Consider the following 14,306-nt stretch of genomic DNA (forward strand, 5'->3'; position numbering starts at 1 on the left):
TCAACGTCTTTCTAAGTCCTGTTGTAGTTTTTAAGTAGAAACTTTGTACTCATTAATTTATTCATGTTAATGTTTGTGTTATTAATAAATTTCTTTAAATTTGCCGGTTCTTATTTGGGCTGTGTGTGATTGGTTGAAAACTAAACAGGTTTCTTCGCGACTGATATTTGAAATTTAATCGAAACCCTCTTGAAACATTTTTTTTTCATTAATTTAGACTTCAGGAACAAGATTCTGTACTCTAAAGTCGGATTCAAAACGTAATTATAAGTTTACTTAAAATTTGCAATGTAGGTAGGCAACCAATTATACACACATTATGCATTCATTTTTCAGTGTAAATAAATACAATAAACTACTTAACTTGTTAATTTTAACCTCAGAAAAACGAATCAAAACTTTGATTTAAGATTTACGACTTTGTTAATATTTTATTTAATATTATTTATGGACCAAAGACTGTTGACGCATGTCCTAGCTTCTATGCTTCGTTGACAGATTGCTTGACGCGGGAAATTAAATTTTGAAATTTTTAATTTGCATTTTCTCAAAAAATCTCACAGATAGCGAGGAACGGAGGCCAGAAATGGATGTAGAAATGTCGAATTATGCCATGTGCAAAGTTTCGTGTCGATCTGAAAACTTTCGTGTTTTTCGCCAAAAAAAGTTCAAAGGGGTTAACCCATGGATTTTGGCGATTTTGACAAAAAATAAAATCTCTTTGAAACCGACTTTTTCCATCAATTTAGACCTCAGGAACAAGAATCCGTCAAAGATTTTTCGATCCGACGCTCCGTTAATTTTTTATTAATTTTTGAAACTTTTATTTGACTTGCATTTTTTCGATGAAAATTAAAGCAAGAAAATACTCTTTTTATTAATTTGGTCCTCAGGAGTAAGAATCTGAAGTCTGATTTAACATTCACGACTTGATTACGATTCTATTAATTATTTAAAATTATAGTGTCTAAACATAGGACAGGTATCTTAACGTATGTCCGAACTTGATTATTTTGACAGCACACAAACAGGTTATGTTCATGAATTTTAAAGTTAAATATCTCGGAAACTATTAGAGATATTGAGATGCGGTTTGCGCTATCGTTTTTCTCAGCTCATTTTACGTTAGAAAAAGTGCTTAAAAGCCCAAAATTCGATAGTCGATTTTTCGCGAAAAAAAATTGCGACTCAAACGATGAAAATTTTTCAATTTTTTTATTTTTGACCATAACTCGTAAACCGTTTGTTCGATCGATCTCAAATTGGGCCAGTGGATAGATTTTGAGCTCCTCTTTCGACTGATATATAATTCAATGCTATTAAACGTCATTTTCATTTTGAAAACATTGATTGAAAATCACCCCAAAATGACCACTTCCAAACAGTTTTTGGTCAATGCTTTCTTTATTTCGTAGGTAAACTCAATAAATTTTGACTCATTTTACGCAGAATCTCACGCTGAATCCAAATCTGGAATTTAAATTCAGATCCGACAACAAATAACTGAGTTATGGCCGTTTGAATTTTTGGGTTGTCGCCAGATGGCCAAATTTTTGAAGGTTCCAAACAATTCATGCTCGATATCTCGAAAACTAGTTGAGATATTCGAATGCGGTTTGCGGCATCGTTTTTCTCGCGATTTTTTACATAAGAAATCGTTTTTAGATTTTCCAAAAGTCGAAATTTGCAAATTTTCGCAAAAATTCATGACTAAAACTATGGCCAAATTTCTCATATCGATATCTCGCTTATTTTTTAGAGTAAACTCGAGTTATTATACATCAGTGAACGCAGAATTTTACGCAGATTCCAAATCTGGGATTTAAATTCAGATCCGACAACAAATAACTGAGTTATGGCCGATCAAAGTTTCGGATAGTTGATTTTCATTTTTTCTCATTTTTCCCAATTTTCAAAGTTAAATATCTCGGAAACTATTAGAGATATTGAGATGCGGTTTGCGCCATCGTTTTTCTCGGCTCATTTTACGTTAGAAAAAGTGCTTAAAAGTCGAAAATTCGATAGTCGATTTTTCGCGAAAAAAAATTGCGACTCAAACGATGAAAATTTTTCAATTTTTTTATTTTTGGCCATAACTCCTAAACCGTTTGTTTGATCGATCTCAAATTGAGCCAGTAGATAGATTTCGAGCTCCTCTTTCGACTGATATATAATTCAATGCTATTAAACGTCATTTTCATTTTGAAAACATTGATTGAAAATCACCCCAAAATGACCACTTCCAAACAGTTTTTGGTCAATGCTTTCTTTATTTCGTAGGTAAACTCAATAAATTTTGACTCATTTTACGCAGAATCTCACGCTGAATCCAAATCTGGAATTTAAATTCAGATCCGACAACAAATAACTGAGTTATGGCCGTTTGAATTTTTGGGTTGTCGCCAGATGGCCAAATTTTTGAAGGTTCCAAACAGTTCATGCTCGATATCTCGAAAACTATTTCAGATATTGGAATGCGGTTTGCGGCATCGTTTTTCTCGCGATTTTTTACATAAGAAATCGTTTTTATATTTTCCAAAAGTCGAAATTTGCAAATTTTCGCAAAAATTCATGACTAAAACTATGGCCAAATTTCTCATATCGATATCTCGCTTATTTTTTAGAGTAAACTCGAGTTATTATACATCAGTGAACGCAGAATTTTACGCAGATTCCAAATCTGGGATTTAAATTCAGATCCGACAACAAATAACTGAGTTATGGCCGATCAAAGTTTCGGATAGTTGATTTTCATTTTTTCTCATTTTTCCCAATTTTCAAAGTTAAATATCTCGGAAACTATTAGAGATATTGAGATGCGGTTTGCGCCATCGTTTTTCTCGGCTCATTTTACGTTAGAAAAAGTGCTTAAAAGCCCAAAATTCGATAGTCGATTTTTCGCGAAAAAAAATTGCGACTCAAACGATGAAAATTTTTATTTTTTTTTATTTTTGGGCATAACTCCTAAACCGTTTGTTTGATCGATCTCAAATTGGGCCAGTAGATAGATTTTGAGCTCCTCTTTCGACTGATATATAATTCAATGCTATTAAACGTCATTTTCATTTTGAAAACATTGATTGAAAATCACCCCAAAATGACCACTTCCAAACAGTTTTTGGTCAATGCTTTCTTTATTTCGTAGGTAAACTCAATAAATTTTGACTCATTTTACGCAGAATCTCACGCTGAATCCGAATCTGGAATTTAAATTCAGATCCGACAACAAATAACTGAGTTATGGCCGTTTGAATTTTTGGGTTGTCGCCAGATGGCCAAATTTTTGAAGGTTCCAAACAATTCATGCTCGATATCTCGAAAACTATTTCAGATATTGGAATGCGGTTTGCGGCATCGTTTTTCTCGCGATTTTTTACATAAGAAATCGTTTTTAGATTGTCCAAAAGTCGAAATTTGCAAATTTTCGCAAAAATTCATGACTAAAATTATGGCCAAACTTCTCATATCGATATCTCGCTTATTTTTTAGAGTAAACTCGAGTTATTATACATCAGTGAACGCAGAATTTTACGCAGATTCCAAATCTGCGATTTAAATTCAGATCCGACAACAAATAACTGAGTTATGGCCTATCAAAGTTTCGGATAGTTGATTTTCATTTTTTCTCATTTTTCCCAATTTTCAAAGTTAAATATCTCGGAAACTATTAGAGATATTGAGATGCGGTTTGCGCCATCGTTTTTCTCGGCTCATTTTACGTTAGAAAAAGTGCTTAAAAGCCCAAAATTCGATAGTCGATTTTTCGCGAAAAAAAATTGCGACTCAAACGATGAAAATTTTTATTTTTTTTTATTTTTGACCATAACTGGTAAACCGTTTGTTTGATCGATCTCAAATTGGGCCAGTGGATAGATTTTGAGTTCCTCTTTCAACTGCTATATAATTCAATGCTATTAAACGTCATTTTCATTTTGAAAACATTGATTGAAAATCACCCCAAAATGACCACTTCCAAACAGTTTTTGGTCAATGCTTTCTCTATTTCTTAGGTAAACTCAATAAATTTTGACTCATTTTACGCAGAATCTCACGCTGAATCCAAATCTGGAATTTAAATTCAGATCCGACAACAAATAACTGAGTTATGGCCGTTTGAATTTTTGGGTTGTCGCCAGATGGCCAAATTTTTGAAGGTTCCAAACAATTCATGCTCGATATCTCGAAAACTATTTCAGATATTGGAATGCGGTTTGCGGCATCGTTTTTCTCGCGATTTTTTACATAAGAAATCGTTTTTAGATTTTCCAAAAGTCGAAATTTGCAAATTTACGCAAAAATTCATGACTAAAATTATGGCCAAACTTCTCATATCGATATCTCGCTTATTTTTTGGAGTAAACTCGAGTTATTATACATCAGTGAACGCAGAATTTTACGCAGATTCCAAATCTGGGATTTAAATTCAGATCCGACAACAAATAACTGAGTTATGGCCGATCAAAGTTTCGGATAGTTGATTTTCATTTTTTCTCATTTTTCCCAATTTTCAAAGTTAAATATCTCGGAAACTATTAGAGATATTGAGATGCGGTTTGCGCCATCGTTTTTCTCGGCTCATTTTACGTTAGAAAAAGTGCTTAAAAGCCCAAAATTCGATAGTCGATTTTTCGCGAAAAAAAATTGCGACTCAAACGATGAAAATTTTTATTTTTTTTTATTTTTGACCATAACTCGTAAACCGTTTGTTTGATCGATCTCAAATTGGGCCAGTGGATAGATTTTGAGCTCCTTTTTCGACTGCTATATAATTCAATGCTATTAAACGTCATTTTCATTTTGAAAACATTGATTGAAAATCACCCCAAAATGACCACTTCCAAACAGTTTTTGGTCAATGCTTTCTTTATTTCTTAGGTAAACTCAATAAATTTTGACTCATTTTACGCAGAATCTCACGCTGAATCCAAATCTGGAATTTAAATTCAGATCCGACAACAAATAACTGAGTTATGGCCGTTTGAATTTTTGGGCTGTCGCCAGATGGCCAAATTTTTGAAGGTTCCAAACAATTCATGCTCGATATCTCGAAAACTATTTCAGATATTGGAATGCGGTTTGCGGCATCGTTTTTCTCGCGATTTTTTACATAAGAAATCGTTTTTAGATTTTCCAATAGTCGAAATTTGCAAATTTTCGCGAAAATTCATGACTAAAACTATGGCCAAACTTCTCATAACGATATCTCGCTTATTTTTTTGAGTAAACTCGAGTTATTATACATCAGTGAACGCAGAATTTTACGCAGATTCCAAATCTGGGATTTAAATTCAGATCCGACAACAAATAACCGAGTTATGGCCGATCAAAGTTTCGGATAGTTGATTTTCATTTTTTCTCATTTTTCCCAATTTTCAAAGTTAAATATCTCGGAAACTATTAGAGATATTGAGATGCGGTTTGCGCCATCGTTTTTCTCGGCTCATTTTACGTTAGAAAAAGTGCTTAAAAGCCCAAAATTCGATAGTCGATTTTTCGCGAAAAAAAATTGCGACTCAAACGATGAAAATTTTTATTTTTTTTTATTTTTGACCATAACTCGTAAACCGTTTGTTCGATCGATCTCAAATTGAGCCAGTAGATAGATTTCGAGCTCCTCTTTCGAATGATATATAATACAAAGGTATTAAACGTCGTTTTTACATTAAAAATAGTGATTGAAAATCACCCCAAAATGACCACTTCCAAACAGTTTTTGGTCAATGCTTTCTTTATTTCGTAGGTAAACTCAATAAATTTTGACTCATTTTACGCAGAATCTCACGCTGAATCCAAATCTGGAATTTAAATTCAGATCCGACAACAAATAACTGAGTTATGGCCGTTTGAATTTTTGGGTTGTCGCCAGATGGCCAAATTTTTGAAGGTTCCAAACAATTCATGCTCGATATCTCGAAAACTATTTCAGATATTGGAATGCGGTTTGCGGCATCGTTTTTCTCGCGATTTTTTACATAAGAAATCGTTTTTAGATTTTCCAAAAGTCGAAATTTGCAAATTTTCGCAAAAATTCATGACTAAAACTATGGCCAAACTTCTCATATCGATATCTCGCTTATTTTTTTGAGTAAACTCGAGTTATTATACATCAGTGAACGCAGAATTTTACGCAGATTCCAAATTTGGGATTTAAATTCAGATCCGACAACAAATAACCGAGTTATGGCCGATCAAAGTTTCGGATAGTTGATTTTCATTTTTTCTCATTTTTCCCAATTTTCAAAGTTAAATATCTCGGAAACTATTAGAGATATTGAGATGCGGTTTGCGCCATCGTTTTTCTCGGCTCATTTTACGTTAGAAAAAGTGCTTAAAAGCCCAAAATGCGATAGTCGATTTTTCGCGAAAAAAAATTGCGACTCAAACGATGAAAATTTTTATTTTTTTTTATTTTTGGCCATAACTCCTAAACCGTTTGTTTGATCGATCTCAAATTGGGCCAGTAGATAGATTTTGAGCTCCTCTTTCGACTGATATATAATTCAATGCTATTAAACGTCATTTTCATTTTGAAAACATTGATTGAAAATCACCCCAAAATGACCACTTCCAAACAGTTTTTGGTCAATGCTTTCTTTATTTCGTAGGTAAACTCAATAAATTTTGACTCATTTTACGCAGAATCTCACGCTGAATCCAAATCTGGAATTTAAATTCAGATCCGACAAGAAATAACTGAGTTATGGCCGTTTGAATTTTTGGGTTGTCGCCAGATGGCCAAATTTTTGAAGGTTCCAAACAATTCATGCTCGATATCTCGAAAACTATTTCAGATATTGGAATGCGGTTTGCGGCATCGTTTTTCTCGCGATTTTTTACATAAGAAATCGTTTTTAGATTTTCCAATAGTCGAAATTTGCAAATTTTCGCGAAAATTCATGACTAAAACTATGGCCAAACTTCTCATATCGATATCTCGCTTATTTTTTAGACTAAACTTGAGTTATTATACATCAGTGAACGCAGAATTTTACGCAGATTGCAAATTTGGGATTTAAATTTAGTGTCTTTATGATGTCATGGCTTTTGTAGTATCAGAGGAAGATGAACACCTAAAACTATTTGGTTTGTTTTAGTCGGAAAAAGAAATGAGCACTGAAATGTCCGACAAGCTGGCTGCGGTTACATCAGCATATAAAAACAACAATGATCTACAAGAATTGAAGAAGTCGTTAAATGAGAAATTTTTGAGGAAGCGCCACTTGCGAAGGACTAACCTTGGCTCTTGGCTCTTGGATCAGTTGGAATTAGAGCAATAATCAATTACCATTAATTAAGAATGGATAGTTTCGTCCATTTCAGATTGTTTCCCTCGTCTTTTTTAGGTAAGCCAACAAACATGTTCCTAATGAAACTTTTTCACACTTTTTGCAAGAAGGAGGGAGAGTGTCGAGTTTGTGTTTTTTTATTTTATTAATACTCCTTTAGTTTAATTTGAGGGTATTGTTTTTTATCATTCTTCCTTATTCCTGCAAATGGTTTTGATTCAAAAATTGTAAGTTTTAAAAACAAAAGTTTAGCCCTCTGGTGAGAGGAGGCGTGAACTATCAACTTTGGCGTTATTCCGCTAGGTGGCTTTTATGGAAAAACTTCTCTCACTTTTCGGTGTAAATAAATACAATAAACTACTTAACTTGTTAATTTTAACCTCAGAAAAACGAATCTGAACTTTGATTTAAGATTTACGACTTTGTTAATATTTTATTTAATATTATTTATGGACTAAAGACTGTTGACGCATGTCCTAGCTTCTATGCTTCGTTGACAGATTGCTTGACGCGGGAAATTGAATTTTAAAATTTTTAATTTGCATTTTCTCAAAAAATCTTGCAGATAGCGAGGAACGGAGACCAAAAATGGATGTGGAAATGTCAAATTATGCCATGTGCATAGTTTCGTGTCGATCTGCGAACTTTCGCGTTTTTCGCCAAAAAAAGTTCAAAGACTAAACATCATGGATTTTTGGCGATTTCGACAAAAAATAAAATCTCTTTGAAACCGACTTTTTCCATCAATTTGGACCTCAGGAACAAGAATCCGTCAAAGATTTTTCGATCCGACGCTCCGTTAATGTTTTATTAATTTTTCAAACTTTTATTTGGTTTGCAGTTTTTCGATGAAAATTAAAGCAAGAAAATCCTCTTTTTATTAATTTTGTCCTCAGGAGTAAGAATCTGAAGTCTGATTTAACATTCACGACTTGGTTACGATTCTATTAATTATTTAAAAATGGTATTGTGTCTCTATCTTAACGTATGTCTTAACTTGAATATTTTGACAGCACACATTGAGGTTATGTTCATGATTTACTAAACTTATTTTCAGAGTACAACAAATGATTAACAACGATCCTGCTTGCACAAGAGACTACCAAAATTCTTTACTGTTTACTTTCTCGTTCTTCTGGGCATGGTAGCAAAGAAATTACACAAGTTAAGAAGTTCATTTGAAGCTATTTTTAGTTGGAGTTGATTTGCAACAAATTGATGGGTCTTATTGAAATTTTTAAACGCAGGTAAGCTGAAAACTGTTTGAATTCCAGCCTTGAAATGTTTCGTGGTATTTCAGGTTCCAACTTCATTACCAGAGTTTATTATTAAGAGACTGAATCGATGGATGATACCCATAGCCTAAGATGTCGAAAAGGCGGTTGTCGTCGCTCAACGCTAAAGGACTCTGCATGTTATTGCACAGAATTGAAGAAACCACCCATTCAGTGCTCCCAGAGAACAGTGAATTGATCAAGGAGCATAACATCACGAAAAAGGTGATGAAAAAGGTTAAATTCAAAGTCAAATGTTCTTTTTCCAGTGGTTGAAGATGTCGTTCAGTGACTGGGAGATGTTTCAAGTGTTGCTGATTGCATTGCGGGAGCACGAAGTTTGCAATGTTGAGTCTACGAGCAGAAAACGAGTATTCTCCTCTAGAGAAGAGCCAAAGGAACTCAACCAACGGAAACAGAGCATCATCGAGATGCAGTTGTCAAGAAAGAAAATATGTACTACAAAGGCTCTGAAGGTCATCTGGTGTCTTGTGAGCTATTTTGTGAAGTCAAGGAAACATCATTTATTGGTTTCTTGAAAACGCGAGATCTGTTTGTTCAGGAAGGATGGAAGGTTTGTTTGTTTTCTTTTCTCTCCATTCATGGTCTCACCTTAATCTCTTAGTTGCAGCTTAACACAACTTTGTTGTCTTTCCTGTTGGTCAAGAAGCAGGCGCAATTAAAAGCTTTGCCGTGAAGAAACAGCAATTGACTGCACAGAGTAAGAAGAGTTTTTCAGGTGAGATAAACAAACATGTTCTTGATGAAACTTTTTTACACTTCTTGCAGGAAGGAAGATGGTGGAAGGCGTGATATTACATCAACACTCAACTCAGGCATAGGACTGATGCCGAAGAGAGGATGCGAAATCTCGAGGTTTTAGAGGCTAAACAACTCCGGACTGACCGGACTATCCAGATACTTTGGGTGACAGTGCGGCGCGCGCGCGCGCGCGCTGTCGACTGAAGAGTCTGTTGATTTCGCTCAAGGATGGAATCGAAAGCGATCATTTCTGTGTCGAAGCTCTTCGAAATCGGGGAAGACTCAAAACCAAACACAAGTTTAGGTTTGTGGTTTTTCTTAAACTAATTTTGTTGATTTAGGAGAAAACGTTGCCAGAATTCGCCGACGAAATAAGAAAGTTGAAGGCGATGATCGTCAAACACGAAAACAGAATTCGAGCGTTGTTGTCTTATCATTTCTAAACAAGTGCTCAAATCGTTTGCAATTTTCGCTTCTACTTAATTATTATGTCATTTTTTATCACCCCAAAGTGGCTCTTTAATATATATTATCTACGATTGTTAAATGTCTAGTTATAGAAGATTATAATATTTTTATGAAACAAATTTTCGCGAAAATTCATGATTAAAAAAACAATGCCAAACTTCTCATATCGATATCTCGCTTGTTTTTTGGTGTAAACTTGCGTTATTATACATCATTTTACCCATCGGCCACGGTGGATTATTCCCACGGACATTTACCCATTGTTAATCCCATCCTGATCTGAAGGCTTTGGATCACATCCCTTTGGTCCGTCCAGAGGTCGATTCTCCACCCACATCTAGCCCTTAAGATCTTGTACTTGAAGTTGGTATGGTTCCTAGCCTTTTTCTTTTTGGCGAAGTCAGAAACGCAGCTGCTGGTGGTGCTGATGCTAGTGACAAGTTGTCACGTTCCAAATGTTGCAGGTGAAGCGAGAGTTCCACGACTTCCGATGCACGTGACGTTGACTCCGCGGAAGCTTAGCCCTTCTTCGTTTTCACCGGCCTCATCTTCAGTCTCTCTGCCTCTTCGTGGTCCTCACCGCCCAAACACGGTACAAGAAATTCACGGCTTTCATCCAAGTCGTCTTCTCGGTTCTAATCCTCCTGAAATCAACCCAGAAAACTGAAAAACGATGTTAAAATCCGCTCGGTTTCGAACAGTTTTCGCACCATCTTCGATCACGCAAGCAGTCCGCGAAGAGTGCAGCTCGTTTTACAGCGCGATCAAATCGACAAGAGGTACAACTTGTACACGTTCGAAATCACCACGAAAGTGCAAGCGGGGATTTTAAGGGGGGACACTTTTCAACAACGAGGTGGGGGGTTCAAGGTACAAGTCGGGTTAGACGAAATCGGCTGTCTCGCTTGTAGTAACAACAATTTAACGACGGTCAAAAGACCGAAAGAAGCGAGATTTAATGTAAGGAGTGTAGTCGAGGCGGTTTTCAACGTCTTTCTAAGTCCTGTTGTAGTTTTTAAGTAGAAACTTTGTACTCATTAATTTATTCATGTTAATGTTTGTGTTATTAATAAATTTCTTTAAATTTGCCGGTTCTTATTTGGGCTGTGTGTGATTGGTTGAAAACTAAACAGGTTTCTTCGCGACTGATATTTGAAATTTAATCGAAACCCTCTTGAAACATTTTTTTTTCATTAATTTAGACTTCAGGAACAAGATTCTGTACTCTAAAGTCGGATTCAAAACGTAATTATAAGTTTACTTAAAATTTGCAATGTAGGTAGGCAACCAATTATACACACATTATGCATTCATTTTTCAGTGTAAATAAATACAATAAACTACTTAACTTGTTAATTTTAACCTCAGAAAAACGAATCAAAACTTTGATTTAAGATTTACGACTTTGTTAATATTTTATTTAATATTATTTATGGACCAAAGACTGTTGACGCATGTCCTAGCTTCTATGCTTCGTTGACAGATTGCTTGACGCGGGAAATTAAATTTTGAAATTTTTAATTTGCATTTTCTCAAAAAATCTCACAGATAGCGAGGAACGGAGGCCAGAAATGGATGTAGAAATGTCGAATTATGCCATGTGCAAAGTTTCGTGTCGATCTGAAAACTTTCGTGTTTTTCGCCAAAAAAAGTTCAAAGGGGTTAACCCATGGATTTTGGCGATTTTGACAAAAAATAAAATCTCTTTGAAACCGACTTTTTCCATCAATTTAGACCTCAGGAACAAGAATCCGTCAAAGATTTTTCGATCCGACGCTCCGTTAATTTTTTATTAATTTTTGAAACTTTTATTTGACTTGCATTTTTTCGATGAAAATTAAAGCAAGAAAATACTCTTTTTATTAATTTGGTCCTCAGGAGTAAGAATCTGAAGTCTGATTTAACATTCACGACTTGATTACGATTCTATTAATTATTTAAAATTATAGTGTCTAAACATAGGACAGGTATCTTAACGTATGTCCGAACTTGATTATTTTGACAGCACACAAACAGGTTATGTTCATGAATTTTAAAGTTAAATATCTCGGAAACTATTAGAGATATTGAGATGCGGTTTGCGCTATCGTTTTTCTCAGCTCATTTTACGTTAGAAAAAGTGCTTAAAAGCCCAAAATTCGATAGTCGATTTTTCGCGAAAAAAAATTGCGACTCAAACGATGAAAATTTTTCAATTTTTTTATTTTTGACCATAACTCGTAAACCGTTTGTTCGATCGATCTCAAATTTGGCCAGTGGATAGATTTTGAGCTCCTCTTTCGACTGATATATAATTCAATGCTATTAAACGTCATTTTCATTTTGAAAACATTGATTGAAAATCACCCCAAAATGACCACTTCCAAACAGTTTTTGGTCAATGCTTTCTTTATTTCTTAGGTAAACTCAATAAATTTTGACTCATTTTACGCAGAATCTCACGCTGAATCCAAATTTGGAATTTAAATTCAGATCCGACAACAAATAACTGAGTTATGGCCGTTTGAATTTTTGGGTTGTCGCCAGATGGCCAAATTTTTGAAGGTTCCAAACAATTCATGCTCGATATCTCGAAAACTAGTTGAGATATTCGAATGCGGTTTGCGGCATCGTTTTTCTCGCGATTTTTTACATAAGAAATAGTCTTTAGATTTTCCAATAGTCGAAAGTTGCAAATTTTCGCAAAAATTCATGACTAAAACTATGGCCAAACTTCTCATATCGATATCTCGCTTATTTTTTAGAGTAAACTCGAGTTATTATACATCAGTGAACGCAGAATTTTACGCAGATTCCAAATCTGGGATTTAAATTCAGATCCGACAACAAATAACTGAGTTATGGCCGATCAAAGTTTCGGATAGTTGATTTTCATTTTTTCTCATTTTTTCCAATTTTCAAAGTTAAATATCTCGGAAACTATTAGAGATATTGAGCTGCGGTTTGCGCCATCGTTTTTTTCGGCTCATTTTACGTCAGAAAAAGTGCTTAAAAGTCGAAAATTCGATAGTCGATTTTTCGCGAAAAAAAATTGCGACTCAAACGATGAAAATTTTTCAATTTTTTTATTTTTGGCCATAACTCCTAAACCGTTTGTTTGATCGATCTCAAATTGAGCCAGTAGATAGATTTCGAGCTCCTCTTTCGACTGATATATAATTCAATGCTATTAAACGTCATTTTCATTTTGAAAACATTGATTGAAAATCACCCCAAAATGACCACTTCCAAACAGTTTTTGGTCAATGCTTTCTTTATTTCGTAGGTAAACTCAATAAATTTTGACTCATTTTACGCAGAATCTCACGCTGAATCCAAATCTGGAATTTAAATTCAGATCCGACAACAAATAACTGAGTTATGGCCGTTTGAATTTTTGGGTTGTCGCCAGATGGCCAAATTTTTGAAGGTTCCAAACAGTTCATGCTCGATATCTCGAAAACTATTTCAGATATTGGAATGCGGTTTGCGGCATCGTTTTTCTCGCGATTTTTTACATAAGAAATCGTTTTTATATTTTCCAAAAGTCGAAATTTGCAAATTTTCGCAAAAATTCATGACTAAAACTATGGCCAAATTTCTCATATCGATATCTCGCTTATTTTTTAGAGTAAACTCGAGTTATTATACATCAGTGAACGCAGAATTTTACGCAGATTCCAAATCTGGGATTTAAATTCAGATCCGACAACAAATAACTGAGTTATGGCCGATCAAAGTTTCGGATAGTTGATTTTCATTTTTTCTCATTTTTCCCAATTTTCAAAGTTAAATATCTCGGAAACTATTAGAGATATTGAGATGCGGTTTGCGCCATCGTTTTTCTCGGCTCATTTTACGTTAGAAAAAGTGCTTAAAAGCCCAAAATTCGATAGTCGATTTTTCGCGAAAAAAAATTGCGACTCAAACGATGAAAATTTTTATTTTTTTTTATTTTTGGGCATAACTCCTAAACCGTTTGTTTGATCGATCTCAAATTGGGCCAGTAGATAGATTTTGAGCTCCTCTTTCGACTGATATATAATTCAATGCTATTAAACGTCATTTTCATTTTGAAAACATTGATTGAAAATCACCCCAAAATGACCACTTCCAAACAGTTTTTGGTCAATGCTTTCTTTATTTCGTAGGTAAACTCAATAAATTTTGACTCATTTTACGCAGAATCTCACGCTGAATCCGAATCTGGCATTTAAATTCAGATCCGACAACAAATAACTGAGTTATGGCCGTTTGAATTTTTGGGTTGTCGCCAGATGGCCAAATTTTTGAAGGTTCCAAACAATTCATGCTCGATATCTCGAAAACTATTTCAGATATTGGAATGCGGTTTGCGGCATCGTTTTTCTCGCGATTTTTTACATAAGAAATCGTTTTTAGATTTTCCAAAAGTCGAAATTTGCAAATTTTCGCAAAAATTCATGACTAAAATTATGGCCAAACTTCTCATATCGATATCTCGCTTATTTTTTAGAGTAAACTCGAGTTATTATACATCAGTGAACGCAGAATTTTA

At 34.6% G+C, this 14,306-nt stretch overlaps 1 protein-coding gene across 1 annotated transcript; it reads left to right on the forward strand.

The window, feature by feature from the left end:
* Positions 1-8,134: 8,134 nt before the first annotated feature.
* LOC148165905 (uncharacterized) lies at positions 8,135-9,275 on the forward strand. The gene is made up of 4 exons (XM_088049626.1): positions 8,135-8,533; positions 8,587-8,785; positions 8,830-9,134; positions 9,186-9,275. Exons 2-3 carry the CDS (start codon positions 8,654-8,656, stop codon positions 9,097-9,099), a joined length of 402 nt encoding a protein of 133 aa, XP_087905752.1. The 5' UTR covers positions 8,135-8,533; positions 8,587-8,653; the 3' UTR covers positions 9,100-9,134; positions 9,186-9,275.
* Positions 9,276-14,306: the final 5,031 nt, after the last annotated feature.

Source organism: Gnatocerus cornutus, unplaced genomic scaffold (genome assembly GCF_029298725.1).
Source record: "Gnatocerus cornutus isolate USDA-ARS CGAHR unplaced genomic scaffold, icGnaCorn1.1 ctg00000145.1, whole genome shotgun sequence".
Classification (NCBI taxonomy): Eukaryota; Metazoa; Arthropoda; class Insecta; order Coleoptera; family Tenebrionidae; genus Gnatocerus; species Gnatocerus cornutus.